General features: G+C 41.2%; 1 protein-coding gene and 1 pseudogene across 1 annotated transcript; both read left to right on the plus strand.

The window, feature by feature from the left end:
- Positions 1–303: 303 nt before the first annotated feature.
- Positions 304–1,644, plus strand: LOC145089438 (uncharacterized; annotated as a pseudogene).
- A 5-nt stretch (positions 1,645–1,649) lies between these two features.
- Positions 1,650–2,865, plus strand: LOC145089439 (uncharacterized). Its single transcript, XM_079027877.1, has 3 exons — positions 1,650–2,196; positions 2,289–2,407; positions 2,494–2,865. Exons 1-3 carry the CDS (start codon positions 1,650–1,652, stop codon positions 2,863–2,865), a joined length of 1,038 nt encoding a protein of 345 aa, XP_078884003.1.
- Positions 2,866–13,235: the final 10,370 nt, after the last annotated feature.

Consider the following 13,235-nt stretch of genomic DNA (forward strand, 5'->3'; position numbering starts at 1 on the left):
TTTTGCTAAAAATTAATTAGAAGCGAGTTTGGAAATATGATTGAGTTTAGTCGGTTTACAGAACTTGTTTACAGAGCCTCTGATATGAATAACACCAATACGGTGTTATTGTTAATGTGATTTTTTTAGTGATATGTGAGTGAGTTTTCAACTATTTTTAATGTGTTAATGTGATGATAATCATGATATACTCAATAATAAATATTAGATGAAGTGATGATAAATGGATATGATACAAAGTTTGTTGATTTAGTGAGAATTTTTAATGTGTTAATGTATTTTTTTTATAACAGTTGACAATCAATGGCATGTAATGCATCTACTACATCTATTGGATCAACCGCCACTGGTGCACATAAACGTAATTCAGATGATGTTGGTTGGGAATATGGTGTCATCCCAGATAAAAGCAACATGGATAGATTGAAATGTACCTTGTGCGGAAAAGTGTTTGGTGGGGGGATTTATAGGATGAAACAACATATTGCTCATGTAACGGGAAATGTATCTTCATGTCCAAAGTCTACAAAAGATGATCAATTGAAATGTCTAAATTATCTTAACGAAGGGAAGTTGAAAAAGAAAGCTAAAAAAGTTCATATTGAAGATTTAAGGGTAGAGGCGAGACAAGAATTGCATGATAGCGTGGATGAAGTAGAAAATTATTTGGGGTTGAAGGCTCCAAATGTTATAGGCCCCATGGATAACTTCACAAACATAATAAACCCCGAAGAAGTTTTGAAGGCGGGAAAGGGAAAAAATATTGATCTTAAAAATATTTTCCGGAAAGAAAGAATATTAGCGGTCCATAAATTTATTAGTAGGTGGGCATACGAGAGTGCGATTCCTTTTCATGCCTTTGAAAGGGATAGCTTCAAAATGATGTTAGAGGTTATTGGCCAATTTGGAACCGGGCTTCCATGTCCTACTAGATATGCTTTGAGTAACCCACTTCTAAAGCTTGAAGTTGAAAGAACAAAAAATTTGTTGAAAAAAAACGAAAACGAATGGAAAGAGGATGGATGCTCGATTATGACGGATGCTTGGTCCGATCGAAAGAGGAGAAGCATTATGACTTTATGTGTTAATTCGAAGATGGGTACCGTTTTTTATTTTCAAAAGAATGTTCCGGTGAAGCACATACAAGCCAACACATATATGAGTATGTGGAATCTTGTATTCAACAAGTTGGTCCTGAGAATGTTGTTCAAGTTGTGACCGATAATGCCACAAATAACATGGGGGTAGCAAAGTTGCTAAAAGAGAAAAGACCATCTATTTTTTGGACATCATGTGCAACACATACCATTAACCTCATGCTTGAAGGTATTTACATTATTTTATTTATTTATTGTATTTATTATTTTATTTTTTTAGTAGTTTATGTAGTATAAAAATGTTTAATTATATATTATAATTTGTTATTTAATCGTGTTTGTTTTTCAAGGTATCGGAGCACTCCCAAGGTTTAAGAAAATCCTAGATCAAGCAAAGAAACTAACCATATTCATTTACGCTCACCACAAAACCTTGGCGATGATGAGAAGTTACACCAACAAAAGGGAAATTATCCGACCGGGAGTCACAAGATTTGCTTCGGCCTTTCTAACATTACAAAGTTTGTCCGAAAAAAGGAGCAACTAAGACATATGTTCTCTAGCAACGAATGGGAGGAATGTAAATTTTCCGGTAAGCCTAAAGGGATCGCCTCATATAAAACGGTGACAAGTGTTCAATTTTGGTCCGGTGTGACACAATGTTTAAAAGTGTTCTCTACTTTGGTGAAAGTCCTTCGAATGGTTGATGCGGATTGGAAGCCCTCAATGGGTTTTGTTTATGGGGAGATTAAAGTTGCAAAAGAAGAAATTATCAAATCTTTGGGTGGTAACGAGAAACACTACAAGCCTATTATAGATATCATAAACACAAAGATGAAAGGTCGACTAGATTCAACTTTACATTTGACATCTTATCTTTTGAATCCGTATTACCATTATAATGATGCACAACTCCAATTTGATCCCGATGTAATGGATGCGGTTCTTGATTTTTTTGATACATTATTTCTTGGAGATTTAGAGATACAAAGGCAAGTCGTAACTATTGACTTGCCAAAGTGCAAGAAGAAGGTTGATAGATTTGGCTCCGATCTTGCAATTAAACATTGTAAGGTGAATGATGCCGACTTTGATCCGGGTAATTCGTTTTCCTTTTAGTTATCTATTTATCTATTTTATAAAATTTTGATATTTATCGATTAATAATGTGTTTTTGTTTCAAAATCATAGCTAGTTGGTGGGGACTATTTGGTGGCACAACTCCTCATTTGACAAAGATTGCAATGAGGATTCTTTCTTTAACTAGTAGTTCATCAGGTTGTGAAAGGAATTGGAGCACGTTTGAAGGGGTTAGTAATATAAAGCATTAAATTTATATTTTATAAAATTTAAATATTAAGCATGTTTAAACTCTCTGTTGTGTTTAAATTTGTAGGTACACACAAAGAAACGAAATAGATTGGAGACAAGCAAATTGAACAATCTTGTTTATGTTCAATTCAATGCTAATTTAATGGAGAAAAACAAAAAGAGAAAAGATAGAAACATAGAAGTGCTATTATCAAATCATTCTCTCTTCGCTCAAGAATGGATTGTTGATTGCGATGATTGTGATGTAGATGAAGTAGACCCCAAAACGGTTGATGAAACTCTTGAAACCGATGTTAGTCAAGCACCCCGAGAAAGTCCAAAAACGAGGGAACTTTTTGATGAAGATTTTGAGTCCGAGAGTGAGGATCAAGTGTTAGAAGAAGACGAATATGAGTCGGATGGGGTTCAAATAATGGAAGTATGTGGTGAAGATTAGAAGAAAATTGTTGTGCTTGTTAAAACTTATTTTAAACTTTTATGGACTTGTTGGATATGATTTGGTGTGCTTGTTAAACTTATTATTAAACTTTTATGTTTATTTTGGATGATAAATGGTTGTGTTTGTTAAACTTATTAAGTTATTATTAAACTTTTATGCTTATTTACTTATATTCTTAGTATTAAAATTAGATTTACAATTTTTTGAATTATTTTTCTAATAATTAATGGTCCCCGATTAATCCCCGTCTAACCGATTAATCCCTAGACCCCAGTCCACCGCCTAGGTAACGTCTAGCGTTTTCTGCAACCTTGATATATATATATAGTTCTGAGTTATTGTGAGAACTTAAGGATTTGTTAGTGGTTGAGAACTAAAGCATCCGCAGTTATAACTACGCGACCGCGATCATATGGACTGCAGACGTAAATATTACTATATATATATATATATATATATATATATATATATATATATATATATATATATATATATATATATATATATATATTGACGCAAATTTATGAAAACATTTCTAATAAAACAAATAGTCAAATACTATTCTTTTAGCTTAGATATGGCTTAGACGTTGTATTTTTTTAATATTGGTTGTTTTTGTTTTGAAAAATGAGAACAAATTAGGAGTTCTCAACTTGTCGCAAATTTTTTGATTCTTAAAAGAACTTTGATCTCTATTTGTCTCTCTCTCTTTATCTCTCTCTATTTTGTCTCTATCTCTCTCTCTCTCTGTGTGTATATATATATATATATATATATATATATATATATATATATATATATATAGACACGTACATATAATAAAAAATAATAAAAACATTAATGTGAATAAAACATATAATAATAAAATTATGCATAATATTAATAATTATAATATTAATAATAACTTCATAAAATAGATTTTTTTTAAGATTAAAAAAATTTTAAAAAATAATTATTTTTCCTTTCTTTTTAATGAGTTGTTTGATATTTGCTAACTGAGTTAGAGGTCTAACCGGGTATAAAGCTAACTGAGTTAGAGGTCTAACCGAGTATGAAGCTCTGATGCGATTGATTCTTTCTAGTTCTTACTGAAGCCACATTGTTTGATTACACATCTGACTGTCTGTGTTAAATGCTAAATATGACAATCTTATCATTTTATTCTCTATTATTTTTTAAACACATGTTATATTAAGTTATGCATATACAAGATTTTTGGGTACATATTATAGTTAGCTATTAAATAGCAAATTGATTTGGAATACACATGTTCAATTCCATTTTAGTAGTATTGGAGCAAATTGATTTGTAATACACATGTTCAATTCCACTAATTCATGTTGACATGGATCTCGATGTTAACCTTTGGCCAAAATCATAGTAGAACTTGTGTAAGCTACCATTTACCCAACTTTTACATGTTCTTACATTTACATACATGTCATATTCTAGTTTGTGAATTATGATCATAAGGAATTACAACCCTAATATAGACTAAAAGTGGTGGAGTCAATTCCTCAATTTAGGTAGATTATTGGTCACTCTTGATGATTCAATTCTTTAATAACCATAAATAAAGAACAATACGATTCAAAAGATAGCATACACCCATGATGAAAAATCAATTTTAAAGAAGGAAAAGTTGTAGTTCGTATTGAGAAAAAATGTTTCAAAATCTGAGAAAATGCAAAGGGAAAAGAAAAAGCTTTCAAATTTACAGGAGACACCAATATCGATTTTAAAGAAGGAAAAATAAAATGATCTCTAACTACAACACCATACCTAGATATTGAATATCCAAACCAGCAGACACGTAAGGAAACCGATAAATAATATTAAGAATTATATGTCGATTATTTGTGAATAATAAATCCAATTATTATTAATATAATTACCAAGTTTCGTCTAGAAACCAGATTAATCCTTCTTGATTAGATCTGATTACAAGAAAGGTAGAAGAAGAGTGTCATGTTAGTGGACGAAAGTAAACACGAGACAAAAAGGTAAAACTGACGTGTTGATGGCTGATCTTGATCTTAGAGAACTGCACGGATCGAACTCCTGTCTTTAATGGTTTTTACTTCGCTTCTATTGGTCGTAAGAAATAGAGTAAAAAACTAAGATTTAATGTAGAAGTATCAGTTTTTCAACAACACTGGAAGACGATAAACACAAAGTGAATACTTAGAAAGCTGCAAGAAATCGCCAAGAGAGGGAGAGAGCTTCAGAAATTAAGGCTCGTTGGTGTCTATAGTGGTGAAGGAAGACTCATAGGTGTCTTCTATGGTGGAGGTGTACTTGTCAGCATCTGTTGTGGCCAAAATCATAATATTCACACTCTGCTATGGCCGAAGTCAAAGAATATGATTGGTGGGATCGATCTCAGATGATGTTGGGGTGTCGAGGTGCCTTGGTGTGATCGTTCTATTCTGTTTGCCTTGTTTGTAATTTTGACTTAGTATTAGACTTTCACAAAAAGTGGTAAATATATTTAAAAATATACTTGTTTGGTAAATATGTTTCTAATAAACACCATTTTGGTAAAAAAAAAAAACACGTTTTAGATTGCCTCTCATTCTATATGTCTCTCTATTTCTCTCATGTTTCGTTTTCCCATCCTCTTCGCCAACATTATTAGTCACCCCTCAATCTCCTCTGTCATTGCCATCATCGATCCGAAGTCTGTCATTTCTGTACTCGCTACTCAATAAACTCTTACTCAAAGTCATTGGTATCTCTCCTACTCTCTCTCTCTCTCTCTCTCTCTATATATATATATATATATATATATATATATATATATATATATATATATATATATATATATATATCGCTGCCTAATCAAGCTGAAGTCCCCCGTTTTTCTTCTTGGTTTCTCGGAGTTTCTTACCTCTGTAGGACTTCAAATCAGGTTGGTTATCGTCACCATGCTCGATTTTAATCTATGTTATGTTTTTATATTTCTGATTTTAGTTCAAGTTAGTGATTTATTTCTAATTTAATCAAAATTAAAGACTACATGTCGATTCTTGGTCTTAGTTATAGTTGATGTGGCTATAAATTTTGTTACTAGTCTACATTTTTTTTTTATTAAAGTTGTTGTGTCTTTTATGTTACTTCAAGAGATACCAATTTGTGTTTTTGTTGATGTTTCTTGTTTCATTAAATGTGTATGTGTAACGAGTTTATGTTGTCTATGTCAAGTTTTAAATGTTTTCCGTTTTTAGAGCATTAGCTTCTTATCCAACTCTTACAAAGTGTATATATAGTGGACAAAATTTATTTACTTCTTATGTTGTCTTAGGTTTATGCCTAAAAAGTAATTTTATGCATGTAGAAATTTTGTGTAACAGCCCGGATTTCCAGGTATCTTTATTGTTTATGATTTTGGTGTTTTGAGAGGGGACTCGGCGAGTTGGAGCTCAGACTCGCCGAGTAGGGACGCGATTCTGGACGCGGGATTCACCTGGACTCGGCGAGTCCAGGATATGGACTTGGCGAGTCCGCGCTGTTTAATGAAACCCTAATTTCTCGGGTTTGGGACCTATTTAAAGGGCCTTATGGCCGTCATTGGTACCCAGCAGTCCATAGAGAGAAACCCTAGAGTGCTTTACCGATTTGAGAGAGAGAGAGGAAGCATTTCTTGACCTTTGTGTGTTGTTTAGCAAAGAAGAGGGAGGTTCTAGCCAAGAGGAAGCAAAGGAGGTTGCTATTCTGTGGATTTGAAGCTTAGATCATCGATCTAAAGGTATGATTTCGACTCATCTTCTGTTTTGTGAAGTATATTTGGATTTAGGGTTTCTTGTGGCCTTTGTTGGGTTGATTTGATGGCCAAATAGTCCCTTGCTAGAGTGATGAGGCTTTGGATCTGGATCCATAGAGGTCCAGAGAGCCTCATTCATCAAGCTTTATGAAGAACAATGGAGGTTATGACCTTGAGTTGTGATATTTGTTGATAATTCTTCATATATGGACATATAGAGGTTGTATGTACACCAAGTTTGGGGATTTACGTGGTGAATCTGTCTAGGAAGGCCAGATCTATGAATTGATGGAACAGATCTGACCTTAGAAGCGAGTTTGAGTGATTGCATGGCATGGACTCGCCGAGTCCGATGAGCAGACTCGGCGAGTAGCTTGAAGATTGCCTTGGATCGGCCAGTGAGTGGTCCAGTCGAGTCATGGGTTGACTCAGTGAGTCAGGGCGAGTAGGGAAGGGTGGTCAAGAGGACTGAGTCGAGCTGGGACTCGCCGAGTTGTTCTTGAGACTCGGCGAGTTGAGTCGGGGTGGCCCCGCGATTCTTCCAGGTGGAACTCGTCGAGTCAGGAGGAGTACTCGACGTGTAAGAAGGGAATCCTAGAGAGTTGGTGAAAACGTCTAGACTCGCCGAGTTGCCCTCGTGCACTCGCCGAGTCCAGTCAAAGTTGACCGTTGACCGTTGACCAGAGTTGACCTGTGTTGACTTATTAGGGATAGTCAACCTTAGAGATAAAAAGTGTTAATTGGAGACATATGATGTTATAGGAGGATTATAGCTCGGAGGATCGGGCACGAGGGATTTCAGGATTTGTGAGTCATCGAGATACACGAGGTGAGTCTTCTCACTATACTTTACCTTGAGTAGGTAACCAGAGTTATGTGACAGAGTATTGTATGCTATATGTTGTACTGCATTATTTCTATGTGATTATTCTGTGCATGTTTACAGAGTTGGAACCGGAAGGTTCCTAGAGTTAGAACCTGAGGGTTCACAGAGTTTGGGTGCACGGACCCATAGAGTTATAGCCTCGAGTGGCTGATATGTGTTTTATGTGTGGTATTTTGGGGAACTCACTAAGCTTTGTGGTTATAGTGTTAGTGTTGTTGTTTCAGGTACTAGCGATGACTGTGGGAAGGTGCCGGCTTGATCCGTACACACACATGGGATTTTGTTATACTTGTGATCTGGGGATTTTGTATAATGTAAATTGGGATTTAAACTTGATGATTTTATGAAAAGTTAATGGGAAATGTTTTTATAAATTGTGAAAAATTATTTTGTAATCTACGGTGTTACAAGTTGGTATCAGAGCCTTGGTTTGAGGGATTCGAGTACACCTTCGGGCGTATTTGAACTCAAACTAAGGATTTGAGATGTATTTTCAAAAAGAGTAAAAGATTTTTGAAAAACGCAGAGCAAGAGATGTATGTACGATCAGTCAGCGCCCGAACGGTGATTTCCCAAAATACCTTATATTATGTGATATTGATATTGATATGATGTATCTGCATGCTAGAGTAGGTTAGGTATTGCTATTAGGACTAGAGTGGCCTGATTTGTGATGCCTTAGCCTAGGGAGAGGTGAGCTGCTATGAGATGTTTGAGAGTGAGTAGGTAGCAGCGAGGGGCTTATGAGAGATCTATTAGAGAGTGGTCTACGCATGATAGAGTACTTGGGACTTGGAATCCGAAGAGGAGGACTTGGGGTGTATTCTGGTGTGGTGCGGACAGTAGTATTGGGCCCGTACTACTGAAAGCATCAAAGCGGTGTGCAGCCCAAGTAAGAATCTTTGGAATACCAAGAATCAAGGAGGAAAGAGTTGTCGAGTGTGAGTATGCTCATGTGGATTCTGATTTTCGTATGTTGTATTTCAGAGGTAGATCATGGTGAGGACACGTTTGATGCCCGAGAGCAGTGGTACCAGTGAGGAGGAGATCCGTCGGATCATCCAGGAGGAGGTGGCTGCGGCCATCAGGGCGAAGATACCAGAGATGTTTGGGTCTATACAGACCACACTGATTGAGACGTTTGATGAGCGTTATGCCGCTCTTTCTGAGGCTGCTGCTGCAGCGGCTACCGCAGCGATTGCTGCTGCAAGGCCGCAAGGTGGTGATGCGTTGCTGTTCCGCGAGTTCAACAACACGAAACCACCAGAGTTTGATGGCACTCAGGATCCGGTGGCAGCTATGAGGTGGATATCTGATATTGAGGGGTGTTTCTTCACTTGCTCGTCTCCTGAGCATTTGAAGGTTCGGTTCGCGCTGAACCAGCTTCGCTTGGGAGCGAAGGACTGGTGGAAGTTTGTGACAGCGCATTATACACCTGCTGAGCTTGCGGCAGTGACCTGGGAGAGGTTCATTGTCATGTTCCAAGATGAGTACGTTCCCCAGGTGGAGAGGGAACGTTTGGCACAGGAGTTTCTGACCCTCAAGCAGGGTACTGAGTCAGTTACAGCGATCACGAGGATGTTCCATGAGAGGGCGATGTTCTGTCCTGAGCACGTGTCCACTGAGCAGGCACGTATGAGCCGCTACTTGAGCATTTTGAGGCGGGATATTCGGGAGTTCGCTGCGAACTCCTCGTACCGGACATGTGCTGAGCTTCAGGAAAATGCCCGGAAGAGGGAGATTGAGCTTGAGACTCAGGCCAGGGAGGAAGCGGAGTCTTAGGGGAGGGATCGGCGACCGGCACAGTCTCAGTCGGCAGCCAAACGGGCCAAGCTCGCTGATCCCAAACCAGGGAGCCAGAAGGGCCGCACTTGCGGGAAGTGCGGCAAGGGTCATGATGGAGTCTGCCGAGCGGGATCTTGCTACAAATGTGGCAAGGAGGGGCATATGGCCAAGGAATGCCCCAAGGGGTTTGCAGTGTGTTTTCACTGCAACCAGATTAGACACCGAAAGGCCGAGTGTCCGCAGTTGCACGGAGCATCTTAGGGATCTGCTCCTGCCGCCATCAGAGCTACAGAGAGTCGGCCTGTGAAGGTCGAAGCGCCGAGAGCTCGAGGGAGAGCTTTCCAGTTGAATGCGGAGGAGGTCCGCGCTGCGCCCGATGTTGTGGCTGGTATGTTTCCTTTCATGTAATTATTTTTATGTTGAGATATTATGCTTATATTATGTTATGCGTAGGTACTTTTCTTGTGAACTCTGTACCTGCTTTAGTGTTATTTGACTCGGGTGTGAGTCGGTCTTTTGTATCTTTGGCCTTTAGTCAGCATATCAGTGTTAGCCGTGAGGCATTGAGTCGGCCTCTGAGAGTTTCCATAGCTGACGATAGAGTCATTAGTGCCACGGAGGTTCTCCGGGGAGGTGTATTAGAGATTTTCGGGGTTGAGTTTCCGATTGATCTGATTCCTATTGCGATGGGTGATGTCTGTGTCATTGTGGGCATGGACTGGTTGAGCCGATTCGGCGCGGTTGTCGACTGTGAGCGTCAGCTGGTGACCATACGAAACCCTAGTGAGGGAGTTCTTTCAGTGTACGGCAAGGGTACACGTTCAGGATCAGCTTTTTGTTCGGCCGGTAGGGCGAGGCAGTGTCTACAGCAGGGCTGTAAGGGTTTTGTGGCGTATGTGATGGATACACGGGTGGCTTCCGAGAAACCGAGTTCAGTTGAGGAGGTTCCGGTGGTGCGTGAGTTTCCAGATGTTTTTCCCGAGGAGTTACCGGGTGTGCCTCCTGTGAGGCAAGTGGAGTTCAGTATTGATTTGATTCCAGGGGCCACGCCTATCGCTAAGGTGCCTTATCGTCTTGCACCTCCAGAGATGCAAGAGTTATCCTCGCAACTTCAGGAGCTGCTGGGGAAGGGTTTATTCGGCCGAGCAGCTCACTATGGGGAGCGCCTATCCTGTTCGTCAAGAAGAAGGATGGTTCACACCGGATGTGCATTGACTACCGGGAGTTGAACAAGCTGACGGTCAAGAACCGTTACCTGTTACCGAGGATCAACGATTTATTCGATCAGTTGCAGGGAGCATCTTGGTTCTCCAAGATAGATTTGAGGTCGGGATATCATCAGGTGAGAGTGCGGGATGAGGACGTCCAGAAGACAGCGTTCAGGACGCGATATGGGCATTACGAGTTTGTGGTGATGCCTTTTGGGCTCACCAATACCCCGGCTGTGTTCATGGATCTCATGAACAGGGTATGCAGGCCGATGTTGGATCGGTCGGTGATTATATTTATCGATGACATTCTGGTATATTCAAGATCTAGAGAGCAGCATGAGGAACATTTGAGGGAGGTCCTTGGGGTTTTGAGATCGGAGAAGCTTTATGCAAAGTTCTCCAAGTGTGATTTCTGGTTGCGGGAGGTCCAATTCCTTGGGCATCTTGTTAACCAGGAAGGGATTCTGGTCGATCCGGCCAAGGTTGAGGCAGTGATGAGTTGGGAGGTACCGAAGTCACCATCTGAGATCAGGAGTTTCCTTGGGTTGGCAGGGTATTGTCGGAGATTTATCAAGGATTTCTCCAAGATCGCAGTGCCACTCACCAGATTGACCCGGAAGGGTGTTGCGTTCTCATGGGGTCTCGAGCAGCAGACCTCCTTTGAGACACTTCGCCAAAGGTTGTGCGAAGCCCCGGTATTAGCTCTCCCGGAAGGGATGGAGGATTTTGTGGTATATTGTGATGCATTGATTTTGGGGCTGGGTGCGGTGTTGATGCAGAGGGGTCATGTGATAGCATATGCATCGAGGCAGTTGAATCCTCATGAGACGAGATATCCCACGCATGATCTAGAGTTGGGGGCAGTAGTGTTCGCTCTCAAGATTTGGCGTCACTACTTGTATGGGGTTCGGTGTACGATATACACGGACCATAAGAGTCTGAAGTACTTGATGGATCAGCCCAACCTAAATATGCGATAGAGGAGGTGGTTGGATGTGGTCAAGGATTATGATTGTGAGATCCTGTACCACCCAGGCAAGGCTAATGTGGTAGCCGATGCGTTGAGCTGCAGGGCGGAGAGCACACCACTGCGAGATATATGTTTGAGGTTGATCGTGATAGCTCCGGTATTGGATGCCATTTGTGGGGCACAGGCCGAGGCTGTGCAACCGGGGATGCAGAAGAGGGAACGGGTCGTTGGTTTGGTTTCAGAGTTCGTTACGGATGGTCGAGGGCTTATGACTTTTCAGGGTCGGATTTGGGTACTGTTTGTGGGCGGTATGCGTGCTACTTTGATGGAGGAGGCTCATCGGTCGAAATTTTCGATCCATCCGGGGGCCACGAAGATGTATTTGGATTTGAGGAAAGAGTATTGGTGGCCCTGTATGAAGAGGGACGTCGCCTGGTTTGTTGAGAGGTGCTTGACCTGCCGCAGGGTTAAGGCCGAGCACAAGAGACCGCATGGCAAGTTGCTGCCATTGGAGGTTCCCGAATGGAAGTGGGAGCAGATCACTATGGATTTCATCACCAAATTGCCGAGGACTGCCAGAGGAGTTGATGCAATTTGGGTGATTGTGGACAGGTTGACGAAGAGCGCTCACTTCCTTGCCATCAGTGAGAGTTCTTCAGCGGAGAAGTTGGCGGAGATATATGTGAGAGAAGTGGTATCTCGGCATGGGGTGCCGATCTCGATTGTTTCGGACCGTGATGTGCGTTTCACTTCCAGATTCTGGAAGAAATTTCATGAGGAGTTGGGTACTAGATTGCATTTTAGTACCGCATATCATCCCCAGACAGACAGCCAGAGTGAGCGGACGATTCAGACGCTTGAGGACATGCTTCGAGCATGTGTGTTAGATTTTGGGGGTAGCTTGGATGCGTATTTACCCTTGGCAGAGTTTTCCTACAACAACAACCATCATTCGAGCATTGGTATGCCACCCTTTGAGCTGTTGTATGGTAGGAGGTGTCGGACCCCCATTTGTTAGGGAGAGGTTGGGCAGAGAGTGATGAGCAGTACAAAGATCGTGCTTCAGACAACAGAGCAGATTCAGCAGGTCAGACAGAGGTTATTGACCGCCCAGAGCCGACATAAGAGTTATGTAGACTGACGCCGGTCCGAGCTTGAGTTTCAGGTCGGCGACTTCGTTCTCCTGAAGGTCTCTCCTTGGAAAGGATTGATTCGATTCAGGAAGAGGGGCAAGTTGGGACCCCGGTATATGGGCCATTTCGTGTGATTGCGAGGGTAGGCCGGGTAGCCTATCGTTTGGAGTTGCTAGCAAAGTTGGGGCAGATCCACGACACTTTTCATGTGTCGCAATTGAGGAAGTGTATAGCCGATGAGTCGGCAGTGGTTCCATTAGAGGATATTCAGGTGGATGCGAGCCTGAATTATGCCGAGAGGCCAGTGTCCATCAGAGATCGGAAGATCAAGGTTCTGAGGAACAAGGAGGTACCTCTGGTGTTGGTTCAGTGGCAACACCGGAAGGGATCAGAGATGACCTGGGAGCCGGAGCGCGAGATGCGGGAGCAGCATCCGGAGCTATTTTCAGAGCGAGACTTCGAGGGCGAAGTCTAGTTCTAGTGGGGGAGAGTTGTAACAGCCCGGATTTCCAGGTATCTTTATTGTTTATGATTTTTGTGTTTTGAGAGGGGACTCGGCGAGTTGGAGCTCAGACTCGCCGAGTAGGGACGCGATTCTGGACGCGGGATTCGCCTGGAC

Source organism: Lactuca serriola, chromosome 2 (assembly GCF_051521515.1).
Source record: "Lactuca serriola cultivar US96UC23 chromosome 2, Lser_US96UC23_V15, whole genome shotgun sequence".
Taxonomy (NCBI): Eukaryota; Viridiplantae; Streptophyta; class Magnoliopsida; order Asterales; family Asteraceae; genus Lactuca; species Lactuca serriola.

Excerpts from the sequence above, each read along its gene's own strand:
- LOC145089439 (XM_079027877.1), top strand. The coding sequence starts at position 1,650 with ATGTTCTCTAGCAACGAATGGGAGGAATGTAAATTTTCCGGTAAGCCT. Across the intron at positions 2,197-2,288 it reads TGATGCCGACTTTGATCCGG|CTAGTTGGTGGGGACTATTT; the intron begins GTAATTCGTTTT and ends TCAAAATCATAG. Across the intron at positions 2,408-2,493 it reads ATTGGAGCACGTTTGAAGGG|GTACACACAAAGAAACGAAA; the intron begins GTTAGTAATATA and ends TTAAATTTGTAG.